The sequence below is a fragment of the Pituophis catenifer genome, unplaced genomic scaffold, assembly GCF_029215685.1.
Source record: "Pituophis catenifer annectens isolate HBS135680 unplaced genomic scaffold, rPitCat1.0.hap2 SCAF_1, whole genome shotgun sequence".
NCBI lineage: Eukaryota > Metazoa > Chordata > Lepidosauria > Squamata > Colubridae > Pituophis > Pituophis catenifer.
Window position 1 is genome coordinate 314,738,698 of NW_027256881.1, and position 24,352 is coordinate 314,763,049.

Below are 24,352 nucleotides of genomic sequence, written 5' to 3' on the forward strand. Positions count from 1 at the left end.
GTATTGCCGATTGCAGCCACAGCTGCAACTCAGGAGAAACGGTCGTCTAACCTCGATTTAAATAATTCCAATGAAGATGAATCCACTATTCCCGAAGACGTTTGTTAGGGAACAAAAGCTGCTTTTTCCCCACTCATGGATACCGGGCTGCCCTCTGGAGCAGCGAAGACCAAGTCTGTCTTATACAAACCACCTTTTTCCAGATACTAAGAATTCCGGTACCTTTAAATTTCTCGTGTTGGAGGCTAATCATGGCTAGTTTTTGGGGGTTTTTTTCCCCACGTGCGATTTCCCCCCCCCCACTAATCATTCGCACCCAGTTCGGTTAATTAAAAAAAGGCTCGAAACCTTAAAAAGAGAATCTCAAGTTGTGCGGGTGCCTGGATAGACCTCAGAGCCTGTCAAAAAGAGGCTTCTCCTTTCCCTCCGCGCGAAAAGCGCTCCACCTCCAACGCCGCCCCCCGCCACCCCGCCAAAACACCTTAGCAACAAGAGGCGAACCAAGCACGCACGCCTGCGCTTGCGCCCTCGGCCTCCTCCTCCCCCTCCTCCCTCCTCCCCGTCGCCTGTCCCTGTGTGCAAGGGGCGGTCTCTTCCGGTTCATGTAGGAGCAGAGGAAGCCGGGCGGCCATCTTGGATCATCCGGGAGCGGCGGCGTTGTTGCCGCCGCCGCTGCTGCTGTGGCTACTGGTTGAGAGAGAGAGAGAAAGAGAGAGAGAGAGAGCCGAGGGAGCTGGTTTGGCGGCGGCAGAGGGTTCTCTTCTTACAGTGTTTCCAACCCGGCAAAGCCTCCAGGCTGTGACGGGAAGGGTCTTTCTCCTTGGGTCTTGAGCCTTCCCCTTTGGGATAGGGGATAGTAGGCAGCGAAGGAGTTGGAATTCTCCCGGAGAAGAAGGAAGAGGAGGGAGCGCGATTAAGACATGAGAGCCCGAGGCCCGGTGAAGCGATCCGTGTAGAGTTAGAAAACGGCTGAGGGCTTGGCCCGCTTCCCTTTGACCAGCTCTGGGTGGTGGTTCTTTCGCAGCCCACAGTGGTTGCGCGGAAAGCGGCGGCTGCTTTCCCACTTTTCCTTCCTCAGCAGCCTGCTAGTTGGGCTGAACCGTATTGCTGCAGCGCCCTGCACCTCTCGCCTTGCCCGCTCCCATCTCTCCCGGCTCCTCGCTTTTTCTTTCTTCTTAACGGCACCGGACAATTTTTTTGGCCCGTTTTTTTTTTTGTTTTTTGGTGCTCTGTGAGAATCTCCTCTAATCTGTCGTCCCCACCTTCTAAAGACCGTAATCTGTCTATAAGATGATACCTGAAGATTCCCAGGGGGATATAATGCTCCATTATCAGACTGGAAGATAGATGAGAAAGAGGGGGTAGCGGTGGTGGAGAAAAAAAAAATCACTCAAATTTCTCTTCCCCCCCGTACTACCTTTTCCTTTGATGGTGGCACTTGATAACTGCTATCATGCTGTAAAATCACATTTTTTTTGTAAATATATATATGTATATGTGTTCGGAGGGAGGGAGGTGTTAGGACTTTTTTATTTTATTTTTATATAATAAATAGTTGGATTTTGCCATTGCAAACGGTGCTTCAGCTAAGTGAATGAAAATGTCTACTAGAACTCCATTGCCCACGGTGAATGAACGGGACACTGAAAACGTGAGTGTGCTTAAGGATTCTTCATTAATGTGTAGTTTCATAGTAACTGAATACTATTTTAATAATTAATGTCAATAATAAGAGTATAAGTGATAATGCAGATCCTTAGATTAATGAAAAAAAACCTTTTGTCTTCAGTGGGGAAAAAAATCAACATAAAGAGATAGCATATAGAGAAATGGTCTTATGTTCATTTAAAAGGTGGCTTAATATTACATAGGGAATTTTCTACCGCAGCAACCTTTGTTTCATGGAAGCTGAAAATCTGATAATGGTTATTTTTTACAGGTTGTTTGTTGCAAAATGTCAATTGCAAGAAAAGTCTTATGAGGCCTGCCTGTTGTAATAATCTTCCTTTTCTATTGTTTTTGGAGTCCTGCTTTTTCTCTCACTTCTTTTTCAAAATAAGCCTCTCATGCTTAAAAATATGCTTTCAGAAGATAATGGAGAACATACATTCTTGGACATAAAATATATTAATTGCTAAAAAGGGATCATGAATACATATATTGTGAGAATGAATGGGTCATTTGTTCTGGCAGATAATGAACAGTATTACCTACAGTAAATAAACAACTAATTTGTATTTCCTTTAACTATTTAAACTTTGATACTGATATTCAGTTGGGTAATATTCAGTTGATTCCTTGGGTGGTAGTGAAGAGGAATTAGCCATCCTTAAATTGTACATTTCTTAATTTCATGCATATTGAAAAAAACACTATTCTGTTCTATTTTAGATAAAATCTGGTATTTTTAACAGTGTCAAGCAGCTTAGATAAAAGATGTTTTGTGGAAATTTAAAATGAAAAGCAGACTGTTGAACCCAAGCATTTGTCTTGGTCTGTCATTTTAACAGATAATCAAAGAAGTCCGGACTGTAGAAGAAACATGTTGATTGATAGAGATCTTAAGTCATAAGAAATAAATACCGGTACTTCTATCTGTATTTTGTTTGATTTCAAGTTAATAGTAAACTAGAAGCTTATTAGGTTTCAAGAAAGAAAAATGTTAAGTTCCATTAGAATTTTAAATGTAGGAATGCTAAATATAGCTGAATGTTTTATAATGGGTTTTTAATCAATTCAACTTATTAATCAATTCACTGTTATTAATTGAATGTGATTGACCCAGGTTTAGACACAAGAAGAAAATATGTTTAGAACAATTGTATTATCAAGGTTTTGTATTCACTATCATTGTTGATGAAACTTTTCTCCTTTGTTTACTTTAGCTCTTGATACAACCTGCAGAATTGTGTTCAGCAAAAGTTAAAATGCAAAAATTCAGCTATAGAACATTTTGAACTTCAGTTCAAGCTTTCAGTTTCATTTTAGATAAAATTGTTCAGAATTAGATATTTCTGTAAATGATGGACACTCTGAGAATTATTTAGTAGGATTATTCATATGGACTTTCCTTAGATCTTTCAGTGTTGTTTACATCAATCACTTAATGTAATTTAGAAGTCATGTATGAAGATTGCCCTTATTTTCTACTCCAATACAATTAATGAAGTTCCAGAGTATATGAATACTTAAATAGCTTATTAATGTACCATTGTTATTCAAAAAAGAACATTTGTCAGTCTGAAGTATGCATGTACCTTGAGAAAAAACATAGGGGTTTAGAAAATTGGGGAGCAAATTTTCTATGCTTCTTTGTTTCTCAGCATATTATCTGTAATTGTATTGTGGCCTGTATAAGAAGCAGTAGGCAAATCTGACTTGTATGAATGTAGCTAATATAATTTTAGCCTGTCTTTGATCAAACAGGAATAGAATTCACGATTCTTCTAAACACATTTTAAATTTCAGAATGTATATCTGTAATTTCAATTGTATATAAGCTTGCTTTTTTCCTTAACACCTAATGTTGAAATACTTCCTCATTGCAAATGTGGCAATTGTAGTGAAAAAGTTTTAAATGAAATGGATTTAAAATGAAAAGCACCTTATCAAATTCTTATGAATTCAGTACTTTGTTATTTAAAAGTTTGTCATCTCTGATGATACAGAAGCTATCCAATGGAGACTGGGTGGCAGTTTCCAAAATAGTATTCTGCAGCAGCTACTAGAAAATATGTTTATTACAATTGCATACTGATTTCTAAAAAAAATGCTGAATGAGCATTATTTTTGCTTCTTGTAGTACAATACTGGTAAGTAATTTTTAAAGTGAAATTGTTTATATTAGTGTAGCAGATTACTTTTTCTTAAAACATAATTATAGAAATAATTATTTCTATAAACAATTTCAGGTTTTGGTATTCTAAAATAGGATAGCTTATTCTGAACTTGTAATTTTTGACCTGACTTTCTGGAATTATTTCACTATGCTTACAAGCCAAGAAGAAACTCTTGAGTTTCTGTTTCTGGTTTCGGATTTTTATTTATGTTGTGTTGAACAAGTCTTTGTAGTATGATTCAGATATAGCATGAAATTATAATGAATAGGGTTGCACATCACACCAAGACTAAAACAAATAACATTGCTTAACACTACAAGTGAATTTGGCTTTTATTGTGAGATTCTATATTCAGTGCTTTCATTCATATTTTAACATGAATAAATGCTCATTTGTATTCTAGCAATATTTTTTCCACTTGCAACATCCATCCTGGGGGTGGCTTTCACATTTGATATTTTCCTTGCCAGCCATAGCTGTCAAACATGGGCGGGGGGGGTGTATAAAGAAACTTAAATTTAATGGCCAATCCCTCTTCCAGTTTGATACATTTTTGATACCACTGGAAACACCCCCACAAAATATTGGACATGACTATTGTATCCAAAGTAGGCTAGACAAGGCATTTTTAAAAATAGAGAACCTCCGTTATAGTTTATTCAAATGTTATTTGCATAATTATAATAAACGAGCATTTGGGAAAGATGGAGCCTCTATACATAAATGGTCTATTAGTCAAAGATTCATTTGATTGTACATGGAAATAACTCTGTTTTACACAATATTCTTAAGAATATTTAACATACCGGTACATCTATACACCCCATTGTCTTTGCACTGTTCCTAAAATAAACCTAATTTATTTTAGATTGAGTGTCAGTTTGGTGTAGTTAAAGCATCAGGCTAGAAACTAAGAAGCTGTTCCCATCTTAGGCATAAGGCCAGCTGGGTGACTTTGGGCCAGTCATTCTCTCCTAGGAAGAAGGAACTGGCAAGCTACTTCTAAAATTGTTGCCAAAAAAGTTACAGGCTGTTGCCAGGCATTCAAGACACAGATTTAGTTTGTTACTGAGTTTCTTCTAGACTATATTCTTGCAGTGGCTTGGGCCTGCTTTCCCTAGTCTGATATTTGCAGATGTTTTGCACCGCAACTACTATCAAGCCTAGTTAGCGCAATCAATAGCTATGCTGGTTGAACATAAGCAGAGTTGTAGTCTAAGACCTCTGGAGAACCCAGGTTGGATAAAATTGAATTGTGGTAATGTGGAAAACATGGTTCTTATAAGGCATGTGTTTGAATTGTATTTTTATGGGCACTGTGAAGTAACTACACATCTGGCTCAATTATTAAAAGACCCATTTGTAGTATAAAATAAACAGATGAAATCAGACTCTGCTATGGCACCATAAAATGTGCCATAGTACTGTATTTAAATTAAAAATAATAAAATGTAAGTGATTTATCAGTATTACTTTTTGAAAACAATGCATATTCCAACGTGGTGGTGCCTTTGCCGTGCCGTCTTTCTCAGTAGTCCAGAGTCTTCATAGTAAAATATATAGTATTAATTCATAAATCAAACTGCCTATGCTAAGTGACTTGTTTTAAATGATATGGTTTTAAATTATATAGTAGAGGTTAGGACATTGCTATAGAACAGTGTTTCCCAAACTTTTGACATATGTGTACCCCATCTATAATTTTCGTAACGCTGAGTACCCCTCATAAAAAACATATGCTTTAATAAAAATCAGTTACATAGTTCCCGTGTAAAAACTGCGATACGCGCCTATTTCTTTCCTTGTTCTGTGGGCGCAGCTAAGCACGGTGCAGTGGATATTCCCACATGATCCCCACCAAACTCCGGTGCAACACGTACCCCCACCAAACTCTTCCCGTACCCCTGGGGGTACGCATACCATACTTTGGGAAACACTGCTATAGAATGTGAATCAAGTGTATTTGCTGATGCATCTTTGTGAATTTATAAACTGCTTCAATCACTGGCAGTCACAACCAATAAATAATCACATATAATTTATTTTCATGATGCAGTGTTAATGGCTTTTTACTTGGAAGCAATTTCACTGGAGACCCAATTTGGTCTAATGGTTAAGGCATTAGGCTAGAAACGGGGAGATAATCAGTTCTAGCCCTTCCTTAGGCACGAATCCAGCTGGGTGACCTTGGGTCAGTCACTCTCTCAACCTTAGGAAGGAGACAGTAGTAAACCACTTCTGAAAAGCCTTGCCAAGAAAACTGCAGGGACTTGTCCAGGCAGTCTCAGAATCTGACACAATAGAACTGAAGAAAAACAATCCACTGAGTTCATTAGAGGTGGCGTTATTCTTATATAAATATTAATGCAGTTGTTTTGGGAATGAAAATCAAGCATAAATTATATCATCTTAGGGATTCTTAACAGTTATATTCACATTATCCAATTTGTATATTGGAATATGGAAGTTTCACAGCATTTTATTATTGGTGTTTTGGGTTTTTTCAAAAGCAGTTAAATAATATGAAACTCTCTCTCTCTCTCTCTCTCTCTCTCTCTCTCTCTCTCTCTCTCTCTCTCTCTCTCTCTCTCTCTCACACACACACACACACACACACACACACACATACACACACACACACACTCTTGTATAAATAAATAAAAAAATAGAGTTGACATTTGACCTTTACATTCCTAAATTCCCAAGTTAACATATCTTTGGGATTTTATCTCTAAGAGAAATTTGGGGGCAAAAATGACTTCTTAAAGTAGCCTTATGTTGCATAATGAAATTGAAATCTAAAAAAATATTTTCTAACACAAATCCCAGATCTTTGCCTATTGGATGTTATTATGGTTTCATACATAACTTCTAACAATAGCTGAATAAGAACTGACCTAGGTTGACAATATTATTGATGAATCAGGCTTGCCTATGTCTTACTCTTAAGTTACTATATTTACATTTAAGTGTTGATGACAGTAAGAATGTAGTCTGATCAGTGAACAGACTGATCAGTGAACAGACTTGGCATGATTGGGACAGTATATCAGATTGTGAAAAAAGCAGCATTTTTTTCTCTCCTGTAAGTAATAATGAAGCTAGAATGTTCTATGCAAAATAACTAATTTGTTTTAGTATTATTTATTTTGTGCAGTTGATCCCCTCAGTTCCTAACTAATTCATTATTTATTTTATGATAAATCCAAGTATCCACATCATGGGAAATGTGCATTTTGAGTATAAGAATGCCCATGGACACAATTCTTGGCATCTACCTAATCTCATTTGTTGTTGTTTTTTAATTAGAAAAATAATATTGTGAAATTGGCATGCTATAGAGCAGTGTGCCAGTATCTAGTAATATTCTAATTTGTAACATGGTTGGCATCCTTTTCCAGCATTCATGCGATTTTGCAAAATGGGGCAGTCATCCAAGTATGTAAAATTAAAAATAAAAATTATAAAAATTTCCCAAGATTTCAGTGATGAGATTCCATAGGAATATTATATTTTCATGTAAGAATGTAAAAGCCTCTTGAGAGTTCAACCACTTTTAATGGTATTTTTTATTATTCTTAAGGTGCAGGGCCCGCATACTTGAGGAGTGTTATAGAAATCTTGGTGGCTGGAGGTGCCATTCTACTGAATTGTGTCTTGAATAATGATTCTTAGCCAAACTTCCATAGAAAAAGTGAAAAGTAATAAGGTGGTCCAGAATGTTCTGTGACTCTGGAAGGGATTTCAGAGAGCACATTCATCAGCATGGTTTCTAGTAAATTGATATTATATAACTGGTCGTGCCCATTACAGTAGCCATTAACCACTCTCTGACATTGATCATGGTATGTGCTCAAATTTTCAAATACACTTCCTACCTCAAAATGGTTGCTAATTCTTAACTCAGGTATTCAGATATATGACATAATTTAAGTTTGAAATATGAGTGCTTTGTCATTAATAGTACCTAATTATTATATATTATTTATTATGACGATGTTATAGTATACCAATGACCAAAATTAAAATTGCTTCTTAGTTGTTGTAAGCCACCTAGAGTCACTTCGATAGAAAAATTTAATGAATAAATAAATTGATGCAATTAAATGAAAACTAAGAAAAGTATCTGCCATAATATGAATTTAAGGGCCATAGAAGCCCCTGGGTTATGAGGAGATACATAATGCAAATATTTAATGAATTATCACCAGTTTTTTCTCTTTGGCATAGTGATGCCCAGCTTTGTCATTCTTGTTCTGTCTCGTGATTGGCTATGGATAGTATTTTATATTTGGAATGCATGTTGTCTTTGACCTATGAAATAAAGTACACTGAGAGATGACAGGAAGGAGAACTCCATGTTGCTGAATCAGCTGCTTATTTTTATTGATCAATATTGCTAGCCTAGTGGTTGCTGAAAATGCTATTCCTCTTCTATTTTTTGTGGTAGTGCAGTAGTTTCCATTTAGATTTAAATATTTGTTGGGAAGAATTTTGTTAACATTTGAATATAGAAAAATATTAAAATATGTATTCAGAAAATTGAACTCTTGTTTTTTTTTGTTTTTTTAAAATTTGATTTATATGCTGCCCTTCTCCGGAGACTCAGGGTGGCTTACAATGCGTTAAGCAATAGCCTTCATTCTTTTGTATATTTTATACAAAGTCAGCTTATTGCCCCCACAAACTGGGTCCTCATTTCACCTACCTTAGAAAGGATGGAAGTCTGAGTCAACCTTGAGCCTTGGAGAGATTCGAACCAGCAGAAATTGCAGGCAGCTGTGTTAATAACAGGGTGCATTAAACCACTGTACCATCAAGGCTCTTTCTGTTCATAGTAAAGTGATGATCTTTTGGTAAATATTGCCTACTGAATCCGGTCAATTAGTTTAACAGTGTTTAATACTGTAGCTAATTGTACAGAAGACAGGGTGGATCCAGAGAAGGAGGTTATATTGTACTGGACATAGTTTTACTTTTTAAAATGGCTTCTGGTTACAAATTCACTGGCTGTTTCATATCTGTCTTATTTTGCTTTGTTTTCTCATTATTTAATTCCTATAGCTGCTCATCTCAAGCAAGTGAGTGTAGTGGTCCAATATGTATGCCTCTCTAGATATTTCCTTGAGAGATTACTTTATTTACAAAAGAAACTTTATTTTTATCCAAAGGGTAGATTTGCCCATGGGAAAAAGCTAAGTAGATAATTCAACTGTTCAGCAGAAATAAATAATTTAATGTTCTTCTGTATTAAATGCACCGCAAAATTTCAAGCCAGTATAGTATTTTAGTCCAACATGACTGAAGAGCACCTGATTAGAGAAGCATAATTGAATGCATAGAAATTCAAAGGTTGCATAGATTATTGCTAAAGATTATCCTACTAACATGATTCTGGTCTCATATTCTGGAGTTCAAGATAAAGATGATGATGTGCATCATTTGATTATGTTAGCAATCACATAGATTTTTTCCATAATGATCTTTCTCTAACTGATCCTTCCAAGTTCTCCAATCATGCAACCATCATTGCTGTAACTGAATCCATCCCCCCTTGCTATTGGTTGATTTCTTCTCTGATTTGCTTCTATCTTTCCTAGCATTAGAGCTTTCTTCAGAAAGCTACAGTAATATTTCATATAATGTGAAGTAGGTGAAGCCTAGCCATTTGTACCTCAAGTGAGTAAGTACTATGGGTTGATCAGGTGTGAATCTATATACTAATCCAAAACTGGCAACGTTTGATGTTATGATGTTGAAGTATCCCAGGCTTAATCCATAGCTTAAATAAATCTCACCGTCTGCTTATACAGAACATGTAAACATTGATAGATTGCTGAATGATTTGTAGTATATGGACAATGACTTCTTATTCCCAATTGTTCGGTAGGGTTATGTATGTATATGGAGGGGTGCTTCATGAAGCAACCAAACTACTCCTTTGAACCAATGTTTGAAATGTCCAGATGTCATGGCTTCAAAAGCTTGATGTAGTTGATGCAGGTCATTCTCACTGAGATTGCTCCAGAAACTGGCTCACACAATATGGGAGGTCCTTGAAGCGGCCATGGGAAACCTCTGAGAGGATATGCTGCCTCAACATTTTGAGCAGCAAGCTTGGACAAGCATTTTTATCACTTTGGAAATTACCTGCCAAATGTTTGTCACATGCCTACAATATTAAAAAGGCATCCTCTCCATTTTTTATAACCTCTCTAAAGTCAGTATTTGTAGATCCAAATAATTCCAGAATTATCTCAAAATAATAAATAATTTTGGGATTTAACAAAATAATAAAGCTGATCTCTAAAGATTGAAATCTGTCCATACCAAATCCTGGTAAGCAAGAAATGGAAATTCAGAGTAATTATATGTCTTGTAGAGCAGCGATCACCAACTGGTGGTCTGTGGACCACTGGTGGTCCGTGAGAAAATTTTGGTGATCCGCAGAAAAATTATTTGCATTTTTTATATTGCACTAAATTAGGGGTCCTCATACTACAGCCCCTGGGCCGGATACATGCAATGAACACTTGTGTTACTGCAAAGAGTCTCCCCCTTCAGGAGTGCTGCAGTGGCAGAAATTTCAAGGACCAGATCTAAGTACAATTCATTCAACAATTTCATATGATCACGGAATGAATACTTGTTCAGCGAGGACTATCTGTACCTGCTAAGGAGTTGCAATGCAAAAGAAAGGAATAATATCTAGTTCAGTATTTTTGGGACAACAGCTTTTTCCTAGAAATGTCATTTTCCATTCTTTCATGTTGCTGAGCTTATCTGCAGGAGAGACTGAGTATACAGTTCAGTAAGCAGAATGTGGGGAGGGCAAATATGGTTTTCATTGCCCAGGCAGAATGTGGAGGCACATACGCAAGATCCTTTCACAGTATTGGTATATTGATAAAAATTATCAATAATTATCATATTTTGAAGTAATTATGAACTTGACCTCTGGAGATGATTGACCATATATTCAAAGAGCTTATTATTATACCTGTATGGTTAGGATAATACATCATAGTCCAAATATATGGATTTTTTCTATCCAGCAATTTATGATAGGTAAGTGTTTTTATAAATAAAATTTTAAAGATGGACAATAAATACAAATTCCTATAAAATATAATGCATTTCCTAACCATTCTATGATAAAGTATTTTTTTTCTTTTAGCAGGTTTATAACCAACCATGTGTCTTAATTGTTAATCTCTTAGTATTTCTGTAGAATAGCCAGTAGTTTATCATACATGTTAATGATAACATCCTCTTTTAATCATTGTTAATGTGTCCTTATTATAACTTTGTGAAATATGTTTCAATAAAAAGAATATATAAATATCCCTCTAATAAAATTCAACTGCCCTTTTTGACAAGTTTATTTCTATTTATTTTTCTCTTCTTGCTTTCACTACGCCTATTTCTTAATGAAAAAGGATGCTGGAACATCTGTAGGGGAAAACTTTTGTGAAAAGGTGGGTTATATTTTTTTTGTCCAAAAAACAGGCTTTTTTCCTGTCTTTTGAATATATTAACTATCAAATTTATTTCTCTGTTCTTAGTTTGCTGATTTTATTGTAGATCACCAGAAACTAAAATTGTATCCAGTTGCTAAGAAGGAGGGAGGTAGTAAAATCACCAATCCTTTCCATGAATACTTTGTAAGCTTGGATGTTTTGAAATAGAATAGTGAAATAATTGTGAAATTTACAATTCTTATTTACCTAGGATTATATAATTTATCTACAATTTTTTACTTTGGATTCTTATAAGGGGAGTTTGTCACTTTTTATCTCAGCTACTTATGCTTCCCTACACTTTGCTGATTTCTCAATGTATGCTTACTTTAACTCATACTCTCTATACATTTTTCTGTGAAAAAATATTGTTAGAATATTACTTTTAATGTCAGTTTTCTATTCTGTATCTTGCTCTCTGCATTTTGACTTTAAGACTCTTAGATGTGCTCAAAATATTTTGTCACCGGTGGAAAAAGTTGGATAATATTTACTTAATTGAAAGTTAATAAGATCTATTGGAGGTGATAGAGATGTGCCTGAATCTTGTTATCTGGGGGGAGTTCAAGCCAGTTGTTATTGAGGAAATGGTCAGGGTCCTTGGAAACTGGTAGTTACTGGTAGTTCTGCCACCTATACTCTGAATCCATGCCCCTCCTGGTTGATTAAGGCCTCCTGGGAAATGACATGTAGTGGAGTCCAAGCAGTGATTTATGTCTCTTTGTAGGAGGAATGATACACCTCCTAAAGGACGTGGTTGTCCTTCTCAAGAAGCCATCCTTGCACCCCATAGTATTGAACAACTTTTGTCCAGTCTCCAATCTTCCTTTTTTGGGGGAAGTTGTTGAAGGGTGGTTGGTGCACAACTACAAAGGGCCCTGGATGAAGTGAATTATTTGGACCTTTTCAGTTGGGTTCAGGCCAGAGCACGGCACTGAAACGGCATTAGTCACACTTGTTGATGACCTTTGGAGGGCTTGAGATAGAGGTGGTGTGACCCTTCTGGCCCACCTGGACCTTGTAGCAACTTCCAGTATCATCAATCTTGATATCTTTCTGGATCGGCTTTAAGAGTTGGGAGTGTGAGACACTGTTATGGTGAGTCTTCTCCTTTCTCCATGGCTGGTCTCGGTGTTGGTATGGAAGGAATGGTCCCTTCAATGTGAGTTTTCCCAGGGCTCCAGCCTTTAATAGCTCCTTTTTAAAGTGAAACTACTAAAGGAGATCATCCATTGGTACAGGATTCAGTATCATCAGTATGCCAATGATATTCAATTATATATATATAATTTTGCTATATATATATATATATATATATATATATATATATATATATATATATATATATATATATATCCACCCCTAGCCAGACTAGTGATGTTAGGGCCTTTTCTATGGTAGCCCCTATACTATTCCCTGGCTTTTGGCAGGTTTCTATCCTCCTAGCTTTCCATAAAGCTTCTGAAGACCTGGTTTTTCCCTCAACTACTGGGATAAGATTAAATGATTATGCATTTAAGCTTCTGAAGACCTGGCTTTTCCCTCAATTACTGGGATAAGATTAAATGATTATGCATTAAAAGTTTGACTTGGCACCAGGTTTTGTTGTTTTAATGTTTTAATGTATTTGGTTTTATAATTTTAATATTGTACAGTGGTACCTTGGTACTCATTATTAATTGGTTACGGGAGCTGCGATAACAACTAAAAACAAGGAGTGATAAACAAATCACATGTTCTCCAGCGCGCTGCTTGGAGAATCCAAAAGCGAGGGTTATTCAACAGTCTAGCAGTCAGCCCTGAGTGTATGTGTCTTTAAATTTCTTGGACACGCCCCCTTTGCATCAGAGGCTCAGTTTTTATTCACTCAGTCAGCTAATCAGACTTGTTTTACTCATCTCTGGTGTCTAGACCTTGAATAAATTCTTTGCTTTTGGATTCTTCTATTCTGACCTTGGATTGGACTTGACTTTGATTTGGATTTCGATTTGGCACTTTCGAATTGGTTTGGAAATAAAGGGAGTTTTCCCTTTATATTGCTTCTCTTTGGCGACTGCTGGGTGAGTCTTCTGGCCTACACCCTGTCTGGCCATATATATTTACAAATAGATAAGAAGCCCTGCCTTGCCAGGGAACCTTCTTCTAGTTTAATTTTCCTGTTGTGATTGTTGGGGCAGCTATTGAGTCCCTGCCCTGCTCTCAGCGGCACATTCTTCCTACTCACTCATTTTCCTGGGGTTTCAGAGGCCGCCATTATGTCGGAGCACGCTTTCCGCTCTTTTTGACCATTTTCTGCCCGCAACAGCTTGCGCAGGTGCAGTAAGCCTCCTGATTGGTTTTTGCTCAGGAAAAGGCTGAGCAAACGCAGACTGCATTCCTATTGCAGTTCTATCCGGCAACAGCACTGCAGCTGCGCAGAGAGCTTCCCTGCGCCATTTCTTGCCCTTACAGGTCTTCTGTAATTAATCACCAGCACTTAAGAGATAACTGAAAGGGAATACTCAGTGTGTGTTAAGGGCCAGTAGTCGGTGGCAATGATTAAGCAGCCACTCTGGTGCCCTCTGCTGTTGGAAGGCTGTCTGCGAGTTACAGTCCTTCTGGTATTTCCTATATCGGAGTAATCAATGCAGCCCACCTTTATATATGATTGCTGGTTGCCTAGCTGGTGTTTTTTTTCCTTCTGGCACAGCTGCTACCCCCAAGCAACCTTCTGGAAATAAGAATAAATTACTGACATAATTAAAAAAAGGGGGGGGGAATATTAATAATAATAATATAAAATAAATAAAATAAAATAATAAGCAAAGGGAATATGGAAAACATCAATAAGAGCCTTGATAGTACAGGGGTTTAGTGCACCCTGTTATTAACACAGCTGCCTGCAATTTCTGCTGGTTCGAATCTCTCCAAGGCTCAAGGTTGACTCAGCCTTCCATCCTTTCTAAGGTAGGTGAAATGAGGACCCAGTTTGTGGGGGCAATAAGCTGACTTTGTATAAAATATACAAAAGAATGAAGGCTATTGCTTAACGCATTGTAAGCCGCCCTGAGTCTCCGGAGAAGGGCGGCATATAAATCAAATTTAAAAAAAAAAAAAATCCATAGGACATGTATTTTTTCTCATTTGTGCCAAGCACCTGCTTACCTTTTTTTCTACTCATGTCTTCAGCACTTCTCAGCATGGATGACTGTGAGCTTTCTTCCGACTTGGAGCACAGCCCTGGACCTTCTGAGGCTCCAGCTTCCCCGGGCCCTGCAAAGAAAAAGCCAAAAAAGCAGGATACGCACGAGTCTGCCACAGCTCCGGTTATTTCAGCGAGGAGCCGCACAGCCTCATCAGCTGCTGCCAAGGATGCCAACAGATGTCATAAGGCGCTCGAGCGACAATTTGATCGGGCTTAGCGACAGGCTCAGTCAACGGCCTTGCCTGCAATCATTCCAGCTGCCGGCCCTGTAGGGGTTTCTGCCCCCCCTTCAGGGATCATGCCTTCTGGGTGCCAAGGTCACTCTCTTGTGACCGGTTCTTCTCCAATGCCCGCAGCGGTGAATTCTCCCGCTGCCCTCTTGCACGGCATAGCAGTTCCGGTGGATTTGTCTCGTACACGGCCTTCTGCTCAGCGCCCTCCTCCGGAGGTTACTTACACACCCACGGCCGCGGGGCTCTGCCTGGGGGGGTCCTTCACATGTCGTGTTAGCATGTGACATAGAGAATCTCATTTCTCAAACTATATCCAGGACTTTGGCTGCTAGCGCACACCAACCTAATTTGTACAGACCGATTTCAATGGCTGCACCCCCTCCACCTCCTCCTCCTCCTCCGCCACCTTCACCGCTCCGCCTCCTCCTCCGGCTCCTCAAGTCTCTCACTATGATGATCAGGCAGACCACTGCTCGTCTCAGTTGGACTCTGCTCAAGCTGAGGACTCCTCTCTGGAGAATGAGGAGGCCCAAAGGGACATGGAGTTTTTCGACGATGATGACCTCCTTCCCGACAGGCCGGCGTTTACTGGTCTATTCCGACCATCTCTATTTAAGTCCTTATTGCACAAGGCAAAGTCATTTACTCATTTGGCCACCTCGGAGGGGCTCTCCGATCTGCCAACAATGTCGCAACTGCACGATACTCTATTTAACATTCCTAAAACGGAACAAACCTACATTCAGTGTCCTCAACTTTTCACGGAAGTTGTGCAACATTCTTGGAACCTGCCGTCTTCCTTACCGGCACCTACCAGTCTTGACCGTAAGTTATACTGTTCAGCCCCGTCTCTCCAGGACGTCTTGGCATTACCAGCAGTGGATACGCCTGTAGCGAACTTGACTTCGTCTGCCACGCTCCTGTCTCACGACATCCCCGACAGCCTTCGGACAGAGGACTGGAAGGCGGAACTCACAGTCCGCAAGACACACAACCCGGCGGCCTGGGCGGTCAAGGCGGCGACCTCGGTGTCATTTTTCAACAGGGCAACCCTCATTTGGTTGCGCCAACTCCACCTGCCACCGGAGGACACGAGGGTCCACCAAGACATTAATAAGATTGTTGCGGCCACAGAGTATTCTGCTGATGCTTCACTCAATGCCACCAAATTCGCGTCTCGTGCCCTGGTCTCGTCTGTGACTTCCAGGCGCCTGCTGTGGCTGAGGCAGTGGAGAGCGGACATGAAGTCAAAGTGGAGACTTGCATCAGCCCTATATAAAGGGACTCATCTCTTCGGGGAGGCGTTAGACCCGATTCTTGTGGAAGATAAGGACAAGCGCAAAGTCATGCCCTCATCCTACCGGCAGACCGAGTGCAAAATACCTTCATACAGCCAGAGGCAGCCCTTTCGAGCTGAACCCGGACTCAGCAGGTCCTTCGCCACAAGACAATACTCCCATGGATTTGATCGTCCCTATGACAGATCTTCCTTCCGGGATCGTGGCAGGCACTCGGCCCACCCAAACGCCCTTTCAGAGGTGCGGGGACCTGTGCTTTTCGAAGAGGCAAATGACGCTCTCCATTACCTTCCCATTGGTGGCCGCCTCCAGCACTTCGCAGCCCAATGGGAATCGATAACTTCGGACACACGGGTACTCCAGACGATCCAGTTGGGATTGATCTTGGAGCTTCGATCCTGCCCCCACAACATGTTCATCCAGTGCCCTGTGTCATCCAACCCAACCAAATGTCGACTGATGGAGGCGGAGATACAACATCTCATCGACATTTGTGCCATAGAGCCGGTTCCCACAGAACACCGTGGGACCGGTTTTTATTCAATCTTTTTCCTGGTTCCAAAACACTCCGGAGGCTGCCGGGGGATCCTGGACCTCAAAGAACTGAACAAATACATCCTCTATCATCAGTTCAAAATGCAATCCCTGAAATCTATCTTGGGATGCATCCAGGAGGGAGATTGGATGACCTCAGTGGACCTCAAGGAGGCCTATCTCCACATCCCGATCCGGCCTTCTCAACGTCGTTTCCTCCGCTTTTCTTACAATCATCGACATTTTCAATACAGGGCGATGCCTTTCAGACTTTCATCCGCACCCAGGACCTTTACAAAGCTCCTGTCGGCCATAGCTGCACATCTTCGGCAGATGCCAGTCAGAGTACTTTGTTATTTGGACGATGTGCTCATCTTGTCATCCACACAGACCCAAGCCGCACAGGATCTGGTCACAGTTTGCCACTGCCTTCAGCACCACGGCTTATCCTTGAACCTGCCGAAGAGCCACTTGTGCCCCACTACCAGGATCTTACACCTGGGCTCCGTTATAGATTCCAGCAAGGGGCTGGTCTTCCTGTCCCCAGACCGGTGCCGCAACATCCGGACACTGATTCGTCAAATTCTCTCGCTCCAATCCATCCCTCTCTTGCTCCTGTCTCGTCTTCTTGGGAAGATGATTTCCTCCATTGTCCCGTGGGCGCGTTTTCATGGTCGCTAGCTTCAATGGTTCATGCTCCCATACCAGCGTTCCCGCTGCAGCAATTCCACGGCTCGGGTATCCCTCCTGACAGAGGTTCACGGGTCTCTCTGCTGGTGGACTTTGTCGGCTCTAACGAAGGGCTGCGCCTTTTTGGAACCACATTGTCTCATGATAACGACCAATGCCAGCTTGACCGGCTGGGGCGCTCACATGCATTCCCAAGTTGCTCAGGGCAGTTGGTCGCCGGCGGATCGCCAGAATGAGATCAACTGGCTGGAACTTCGCGCGGTTCGCCTCGCCCTCCTCCAGTTCCAGTCATCGGTGGAGGGTCACCATGTGCTGGTCCAGACGGACAACGTGACAACGATGGCACACGTGAACCGCGAAGGGGGCACCCGCTTGAAACCACTCATGGACAAGGCATCCCGGTTGCTGACTTAGGCGGAGTGCCACCTCCTCTCCCTCCGGGCACAACACATCTCTGGGACGATGAACATCACCATGGACTGGTTGAGCAGAACGTAGATAGACAACTCAGAATGATGCCTTCACCCGGACATCTTCCGCGAGCTGTCCCACCACTTCGGGACCCCCATCATCGACCTGTTCGCCCATCGGGACAACGCCCAGCTCCCTCGGTTCTTCACTCACCACCCTTGTCCGCAAGCTGAGGGGATCAATGCACTCACAATTCCCTGGCCTCTGGGGCTGCTATACGCCTTTCCCCCGATTCCGCTTATTCCACGACTCGTCCGCAAGATCCCGGAAAGTACAAGGACATGTAAAATAGTATGAATTATTGTAAAATATAGGAAATTAATTGTAAAATATTTTCCCCAAGTGCTGGGATAAGATTATGACTGCACATATAGAAGTTGGACTTGTTACCAGGTTTTTGTTGTTAATGTTTTAATGTATTTAGTTTTATAGTTTTACTATGATTTTATATGTTGTTTTAATTTTTGATTGGGAGCCACCCAGAGTTGGTTAGAAGATGGGCAGCTCTATAAATGTTTTAAATAAATAAAAATATAAAGGAAATACTAAATGTAAATATAAGGAAGAATATGAAGAAACAATTATGCTAGAATATTATTGTAAAGAAAAGAAGATTCATGATATAGTACATATGGCAGTGCCACTTTATTATAATTCCAATAATAGAATCAAAATTGTAAAGTTTTGCATACGATATTGCAATGGCCAGTTATGTTTACAATAAATTATCTAATTTAGATTATTAAAAAGCTGGGGAAAATATTTTGACCATATAGGTATGTTTATTATATGTCTAAAGCAAATATTTCACTTGTAAAATAAAAAGGTGTTTAACACTATCAGTGGTAAAATGATAAATTACCAAATTATTGTTACAACACTAAAATAATTCATTAAGAGAAACTAATAGCTCCTCCTAAAATAAAACTTATTTTGTCATCTTAAAAGCAAGAGAGTTTTCTGAATAAATGTGTTTTATCCTGTCAACAGAAGGATTACATAGATGGAGCCTAGACTTCCTTGACTGGGAATAAAATAAAAATCACTTGACAAGTGGGCAACCATATAAATTGAAGGAAGGAATAAATAAATAATGTAGTGTTGATCATTAATGAAAATTCCAAAATCCAAGGTCATACAGGACATGTATTGGGACCAACCTAATGTATAAAACTGTTTCAAGATTTTGAAATTTCTTCTTTAAGCAAAGTTTTATTTAAAAGTGGTTGTGGGGAAGAAGGGAGGACTTGACTTTCTTTGGAAATCATGAAGTTTGCATATCCAATTATTTGGTTTTGGGTTTATTTCTTTTTGCAGACAGGACAAAAGTGCTATAGTTGATATTATCAAAGATTTTAAATAATTATGCAAAATATTGACTTTATGTGTTACTAAAATATGAAATATGGTGGAAACCAACAGAATCTCCATATCATTGCAAGAAATGCCTATTTTGTATTACTGATTTAAACTTTTCAACAAGTGTGTGTGTTCAGTAAAGATACTATTACGTTATACTGCATTTAAATTTTTTTTTTTTTTGTTTAGAAATCAAAGTATGAAATCCATGTGTAATCCATCTTGTTCCCAATAGCTACTGAGATTGTTCAATAGGCAGACTGCAAAAGTTGTAAAAAAAAAAAGAGAAAAAAAGAGGTGTTTGCTTTTTGGCTTTTCCAAAACTATTAACAGAAACATTTTCTGTTTAAATATCAAAGTTTTAATTTGACTGTCATAACTTATATACTTAAACTGTTTTAAAGTCACCTGAATTGATGGCTATCACCAGCTGTTAACAAAATCTGTAGTAGTTGAACATAGTGCAAAACAATATTTTGTTCTGTGTCTCTTAATCTGATATCAACTTAATTATGAGTTCTAGAGTCTATTGTGTCACAGTATATCCTAATTTTTTCTATTTTTATTATAGCATACCTCTCACAGTGAAGGACGACAGGAAATTTCCTCCCGCACTAGTCGGTCTGGGGCTCGCTGTAGGAATTCTATAGCTTCTTGTGCAGATGAGCAGCCTCATATTGGAAATTACAGACTCCTTAAGACAATTGGAAAGGGAAATTTTGCAAAAGTGAAGCTGGCCAGACACATCCTTACTGGCAGAGAGGTAAAGTCTTGTACTGGCATTTTTGTTTTTAGATTTTGCAAGATAAATTTCCTAATATAATAATTTTTAATAATTAAAATAATGTGAACTTTGCATAGAATCATATAAATTTAACAGGATGTGTTTTTTCTCTATAATTAATACTAACAAAATGTTTTTATTTATTTATTTATTTATTTATTTATTTATTTATTTATTTATTTATTTATTGGTTTGATTTATATGCCGCCCTTCTCCGGAGACTCAGGGTGGCTTATAGTGCGTTAAGCAATAGCCTTCATACTTTTGTATATACCTGCTTAGTAGGGCTTTCGCCCCCACCCCCCAGCAGTTGTCTTTTTTATACAAAGTCAGCTTATTGCCCCCACAAGCTGGTTCTTCAGTTTACCTACCTCGAAAGGATGGAAGGCTGAGTCAACCTTAAGCCTGGTGAGATTTGAACTTGCAGTAATTGCAGGCAGCTGGTGCTATTTAACAGCACTTTAGTCTGCTGCACCACTAAGTCTCTTAGCTTAAAACAGTACAACTAAAAGGTTGATTAAATGTTGCTAAATTAAACTGTGGTTGTTCAGTCGCTAAGTCATGTCTCACTCATTATGACCCCATGGACCATAGCATATCCTTCACTATCTCCTGGAGTTTGTCCAAATCTATGTTCATTGCATCAGTGACACTATCTAACCATCCTCTGCCATCCCCTTCTCCTTTTGCCTTCAATCTTTCCCAGCATCAGGATCTTTTCCAATGAGTCCTCTCTTATCATTAGGTGGCCAAAGTATTTCAGCTTCAGCTTCATTATCTGTTTTCCAAAGGACAGTCAGGTTTATTTCCTTTGGAATTCACTGATTTGCAGTCCAAGGGACTCTCAAGAGTCTTCTCCAACACTACAATTCGAAAGCATCAATTGTTCAGCACACAGCCTTATGGTCCAACTGTCATTGCCATATGTTATTACTGGGAAAACCATAGCTTTGACTATACAGACCTTTATTGGCAAGGTGATGTGACTGCTTTTTAATATGCTGTTTAGGTTTACCATAGCTTTCCTTCCAAGGAGCAAGTGTCTTTTAATTTCATGGCTGTGGTCCCCATCTGCAATGATCTTGAAGCCCAAGAAAATAAAATCTGTCATTTCTTCCATTTCTTCCCCTTCTGTTTGCTAGGAAGTGATGGGACCGGATGCCATGATCTTCGTTTTTTTAATATTATGTTTCAAGCCAACTTTTTCACTCTTTTTTTTTTCATCCTCATCAAGAGGCTCTTTAGTTCCTCTACACTGTCTGCTATAAGAGTGATATTGTCTGCATATCTGAGGTTATTGATATTTCTCCCTGTGATCTTAATTCCAGCTTGTGATTCATCCAGCCCAGCATTTCACAAGATGTACTCGGCATATAAGTTAAATTAGCAGGGTAACAATGTATAGTCTTGTCATACTCCTTTCTCTATTTTGAATCAATTAGTTGTTCCATGTCCAGTTCTAACCATTGCTTTTTGCCCCACATAGAGGTTTATCAAGAGACAGGTAAGATGATCTGGTACTCCCATCTTTTTAAGAACTTGACACAGTTTGTTGCGATCCACACAATCAAAGGTTTTAACATAGTTAATGAAACACAAGTAGATGTTTTTCTGGAACTCCCTTGCTTTTTCCATAATCCATCAAATGTTGGTAATTTTATCTGTAGTTCCACTATCTCTTCAGAACCCAGCTTGTACTTCTGGTAGTTCTTGGTTCACATATTCCTGAAGCCTAGCTTGTAGGGTTTTGAGTGTAACCTTGCTAGTGTGAAATGTGCTCAATCGTACGGTAAATTCTTTTAAGTATTCTTTGGCATTGCCCTTCTTTGGGATTGGAAAGTAAACTGATCTTTTCCTGGCATATTGAGTGCTGCACTTTAAGAGCATCATCTTTTAGATTTTTAAGTAGCTCAGTTGGAATACTATCAACTCCAGTAGTTTTGTTATTGGTAATGCTTCCTAAGGCCCACTTGACTTCGTACTCCAGGATGTCTGATTCAAGGTGAGTGATCACACCATCGTGGTTATCAGGGGCATTAAGATCTTTCTTGTATAGTTATTCTGGGTATTCTTGCCACTTTCTCTTAATCTCTATGCTTCTGTGCCCATCTTTACACGAAATGTTCCTTTGATATCTTCAATTTTCTTGAAGAGATCTCTAGTCTTTCCCATTCTATTTTTTTCCCTCCATTTCTTTGCATTGTTCATTTAAGAAGGCTTTCTCCTTGCTATTCTCTAGAAATCTCTATTCAGTTGGGTATATCTTTCCCTTTCTCCCTTGCCTTTTGCTTTCCTTCTTTTGTCAGCTATTTGTAAAGCCTCATCAGACAGCCACTTCACTGTCTTGTATTTCTTTTTCTTTGTAATGGTTTTAGTTGCTGCATCTTATACAATGTTACTAATCTCCATTCCTAGTTCTTCAGGCACTCTGTCTACCAGAACTAGTCCCTTAAATCTATTCATCACCTCCATTGTTTATTCATAAGGGAAATGCTTTATGTCATATCTGAATGGCCTAGTTGTTTTCCCTACTTTCTTCAATTTAAGCCTGAATTTTGCAATAAGAAGCTCATAATCTGAGCCACAGTCAGCTCCAGGTCTTGTTTTTACTGACTGTAAAGAACTTCACCATATTTTTGGCTACAAAGTACATAATCGATCTGATTTCTGGCAATGTCCACATGCAGAGTCAGCTCTTGGGTTATTGAAAAGTTTGCTATGACCAGCACGTCTCTTGACAAAACTCTTAACAAAAGAAAATTTGCTAGCCTTTCCCCTGTTTCACTTTGTAATCCAAGGTCAAACTTTCCTGTTATTTCAGTTACCTTTTGAAAATGTATCTCCTGCTTTAGCATTCCAATCTCCTATGATGGAAAGGACATCTTTTTTTTTTTGGTGTTAGTTCTAGAAAGTGTTGTAGGTCTTCATGGAACCAGTCAACCTCAGCCACTTCATCATCAATGTTTGGGAATAGAATTGGATTACTGTGATGTTGAATGGTTTGCCTTGGATTCAAACCAAGATCATTCTGTCATTTTTGAGCTTCTACCCCAGAACTTATTTTCCCATACTTTTATTAAGGGCTACTCCATTTCTTCTAAGGGATTCTTGCCCACAGTAATAGATAATGTTCATCTGAATTAAATTCGTCCATCCTGTCCACTTTAGTTCATTGATTCCCAAGATGTCGATGATCAATATTGTCATCTCTTGTTTGATCACATCCAGCTTATCTTGATTCATAGCTCTTATATTCAAGGTTCCTAAGCAATATTGTTCTTTATAGTATTGAACTTTCTTTTCACCATCAGATACAGCCACAGCTCAGCATTCTTTCGGCTTTGGTCTAGCTGCTTCACTCGTTCTGGAGTCACTTGTAATCACCCTCTGCTTTTCCCCAACAGCACATTGGACACCTTCCAACCTGAAGGACTCATCTTCTGGCATCATATCTTTTAACCTTTTGATACTGTCCTTGGGGTTTTCTTGGCAAGGATATTGGATTGCCATTTCCTTCCCCAGTGGACCATATTTTGTCAGAACTCTATGACCTATCCATCATGGGTAGCCCTGCACAATACAGCTCATAGCTTCATTGAGCTGCAGGAGCTCCTTTGCCATGACAAGGCAGTGAACCATGGAGGAGAATGATTGATTAAATTAAAATTTAATTAAAGTAAATTAAAGTAAAATTAAACTATTAAAATTAATGTTCTTAGAAATCCCAATAAATTGTATTCATTACGAGAAGCTAAAACATTCTCCTTTATAGAAATATTGGTTTGACATGTAGATTTCTTTATTTCATATACAGTGGGGCAAAAAAGTATTTAGTCAGCCACCAATTGTGCAAGTTCTCCCACTTAAAAAGATGAGAGAGGCCTATAATTGTCATCATAGGTAGACCTCAACTATGAGAGATAAAATGAGAAAACAAATCCAGACAATCACATTGTCTGATTTGGAAAGAATTTATTTGCAAATTATGGTGGAAAATAAGTATTTGGTCACCTACAAACAAGCAAGATTTCTGGCTCTCACAGACCTGTAACTTCTTCTTTAAGAGGCTCCTCTGTCCTCCACTCATTACCTGTATTAATGGCACCTGTTTGAACTTGTTATCAGTATAAAAGACACCTGTCCACAACCTCAAACAGTCACACTCCAAACTCCGCTATGGTGAAGACCAAAGACCTGTCGAAGGACACCAGAAACAAAATTGTAGATCTGCACCAGATTGGGAAGACTAAATCTGCAATAGGCAAGCAGCTTGGTGTAAAGAAATCAACTGTGGGAGCAATAATTAGAAAATGGAAGACATACAAGACCACTGATAATCTCCCTCGATCTGGGGCTCCACGCAAGATCTCACCCCGTGGGGTCAAAATGATCACAAGAACAGTGGAAAATAAGTATTTGATCAATATCAAAAGTTCATCT

The 24,352-nt window shown here is 39.1% G+C and overlaps 1 protein-coding gene across 5 annotated transcripts in view; it reads left to right on the forward strand.

The window, feature by feature from the left end:
* Window positions 1-636: 636 nt before the first annotated feature.
* MARK3 (microtubule affinity regulating kinase 3) overlaps window positions 637-24,352 on the forward strand; it is a 71,692-nt gene continuing 47,976 nt past the window's right edge. For 3 of the 5 annotated variants that reach the window (XM_070942178.1, XM_070942169.1, XM_070942184.1), the window contains exons 1-2: window positions 645-1,651; window positions 19,700-19,891. In XM_070942178.1, coding sequence (XP_070798279.1) covers window positions 1,595-1,651; window positions 19,700-19,891 — 249 coding nt within the window. In that variant the 5' untranslated portion in view covers window positions 645-1,594. Of the gene's footprint in view, window positions 1,652-19,699; window positions 19,892-24,352 lie in introns of all 5 variants that reach the window. The other 2 variants (XR_011600299.1, XM_070942160.1) reach the window with 2 other exon arrangements.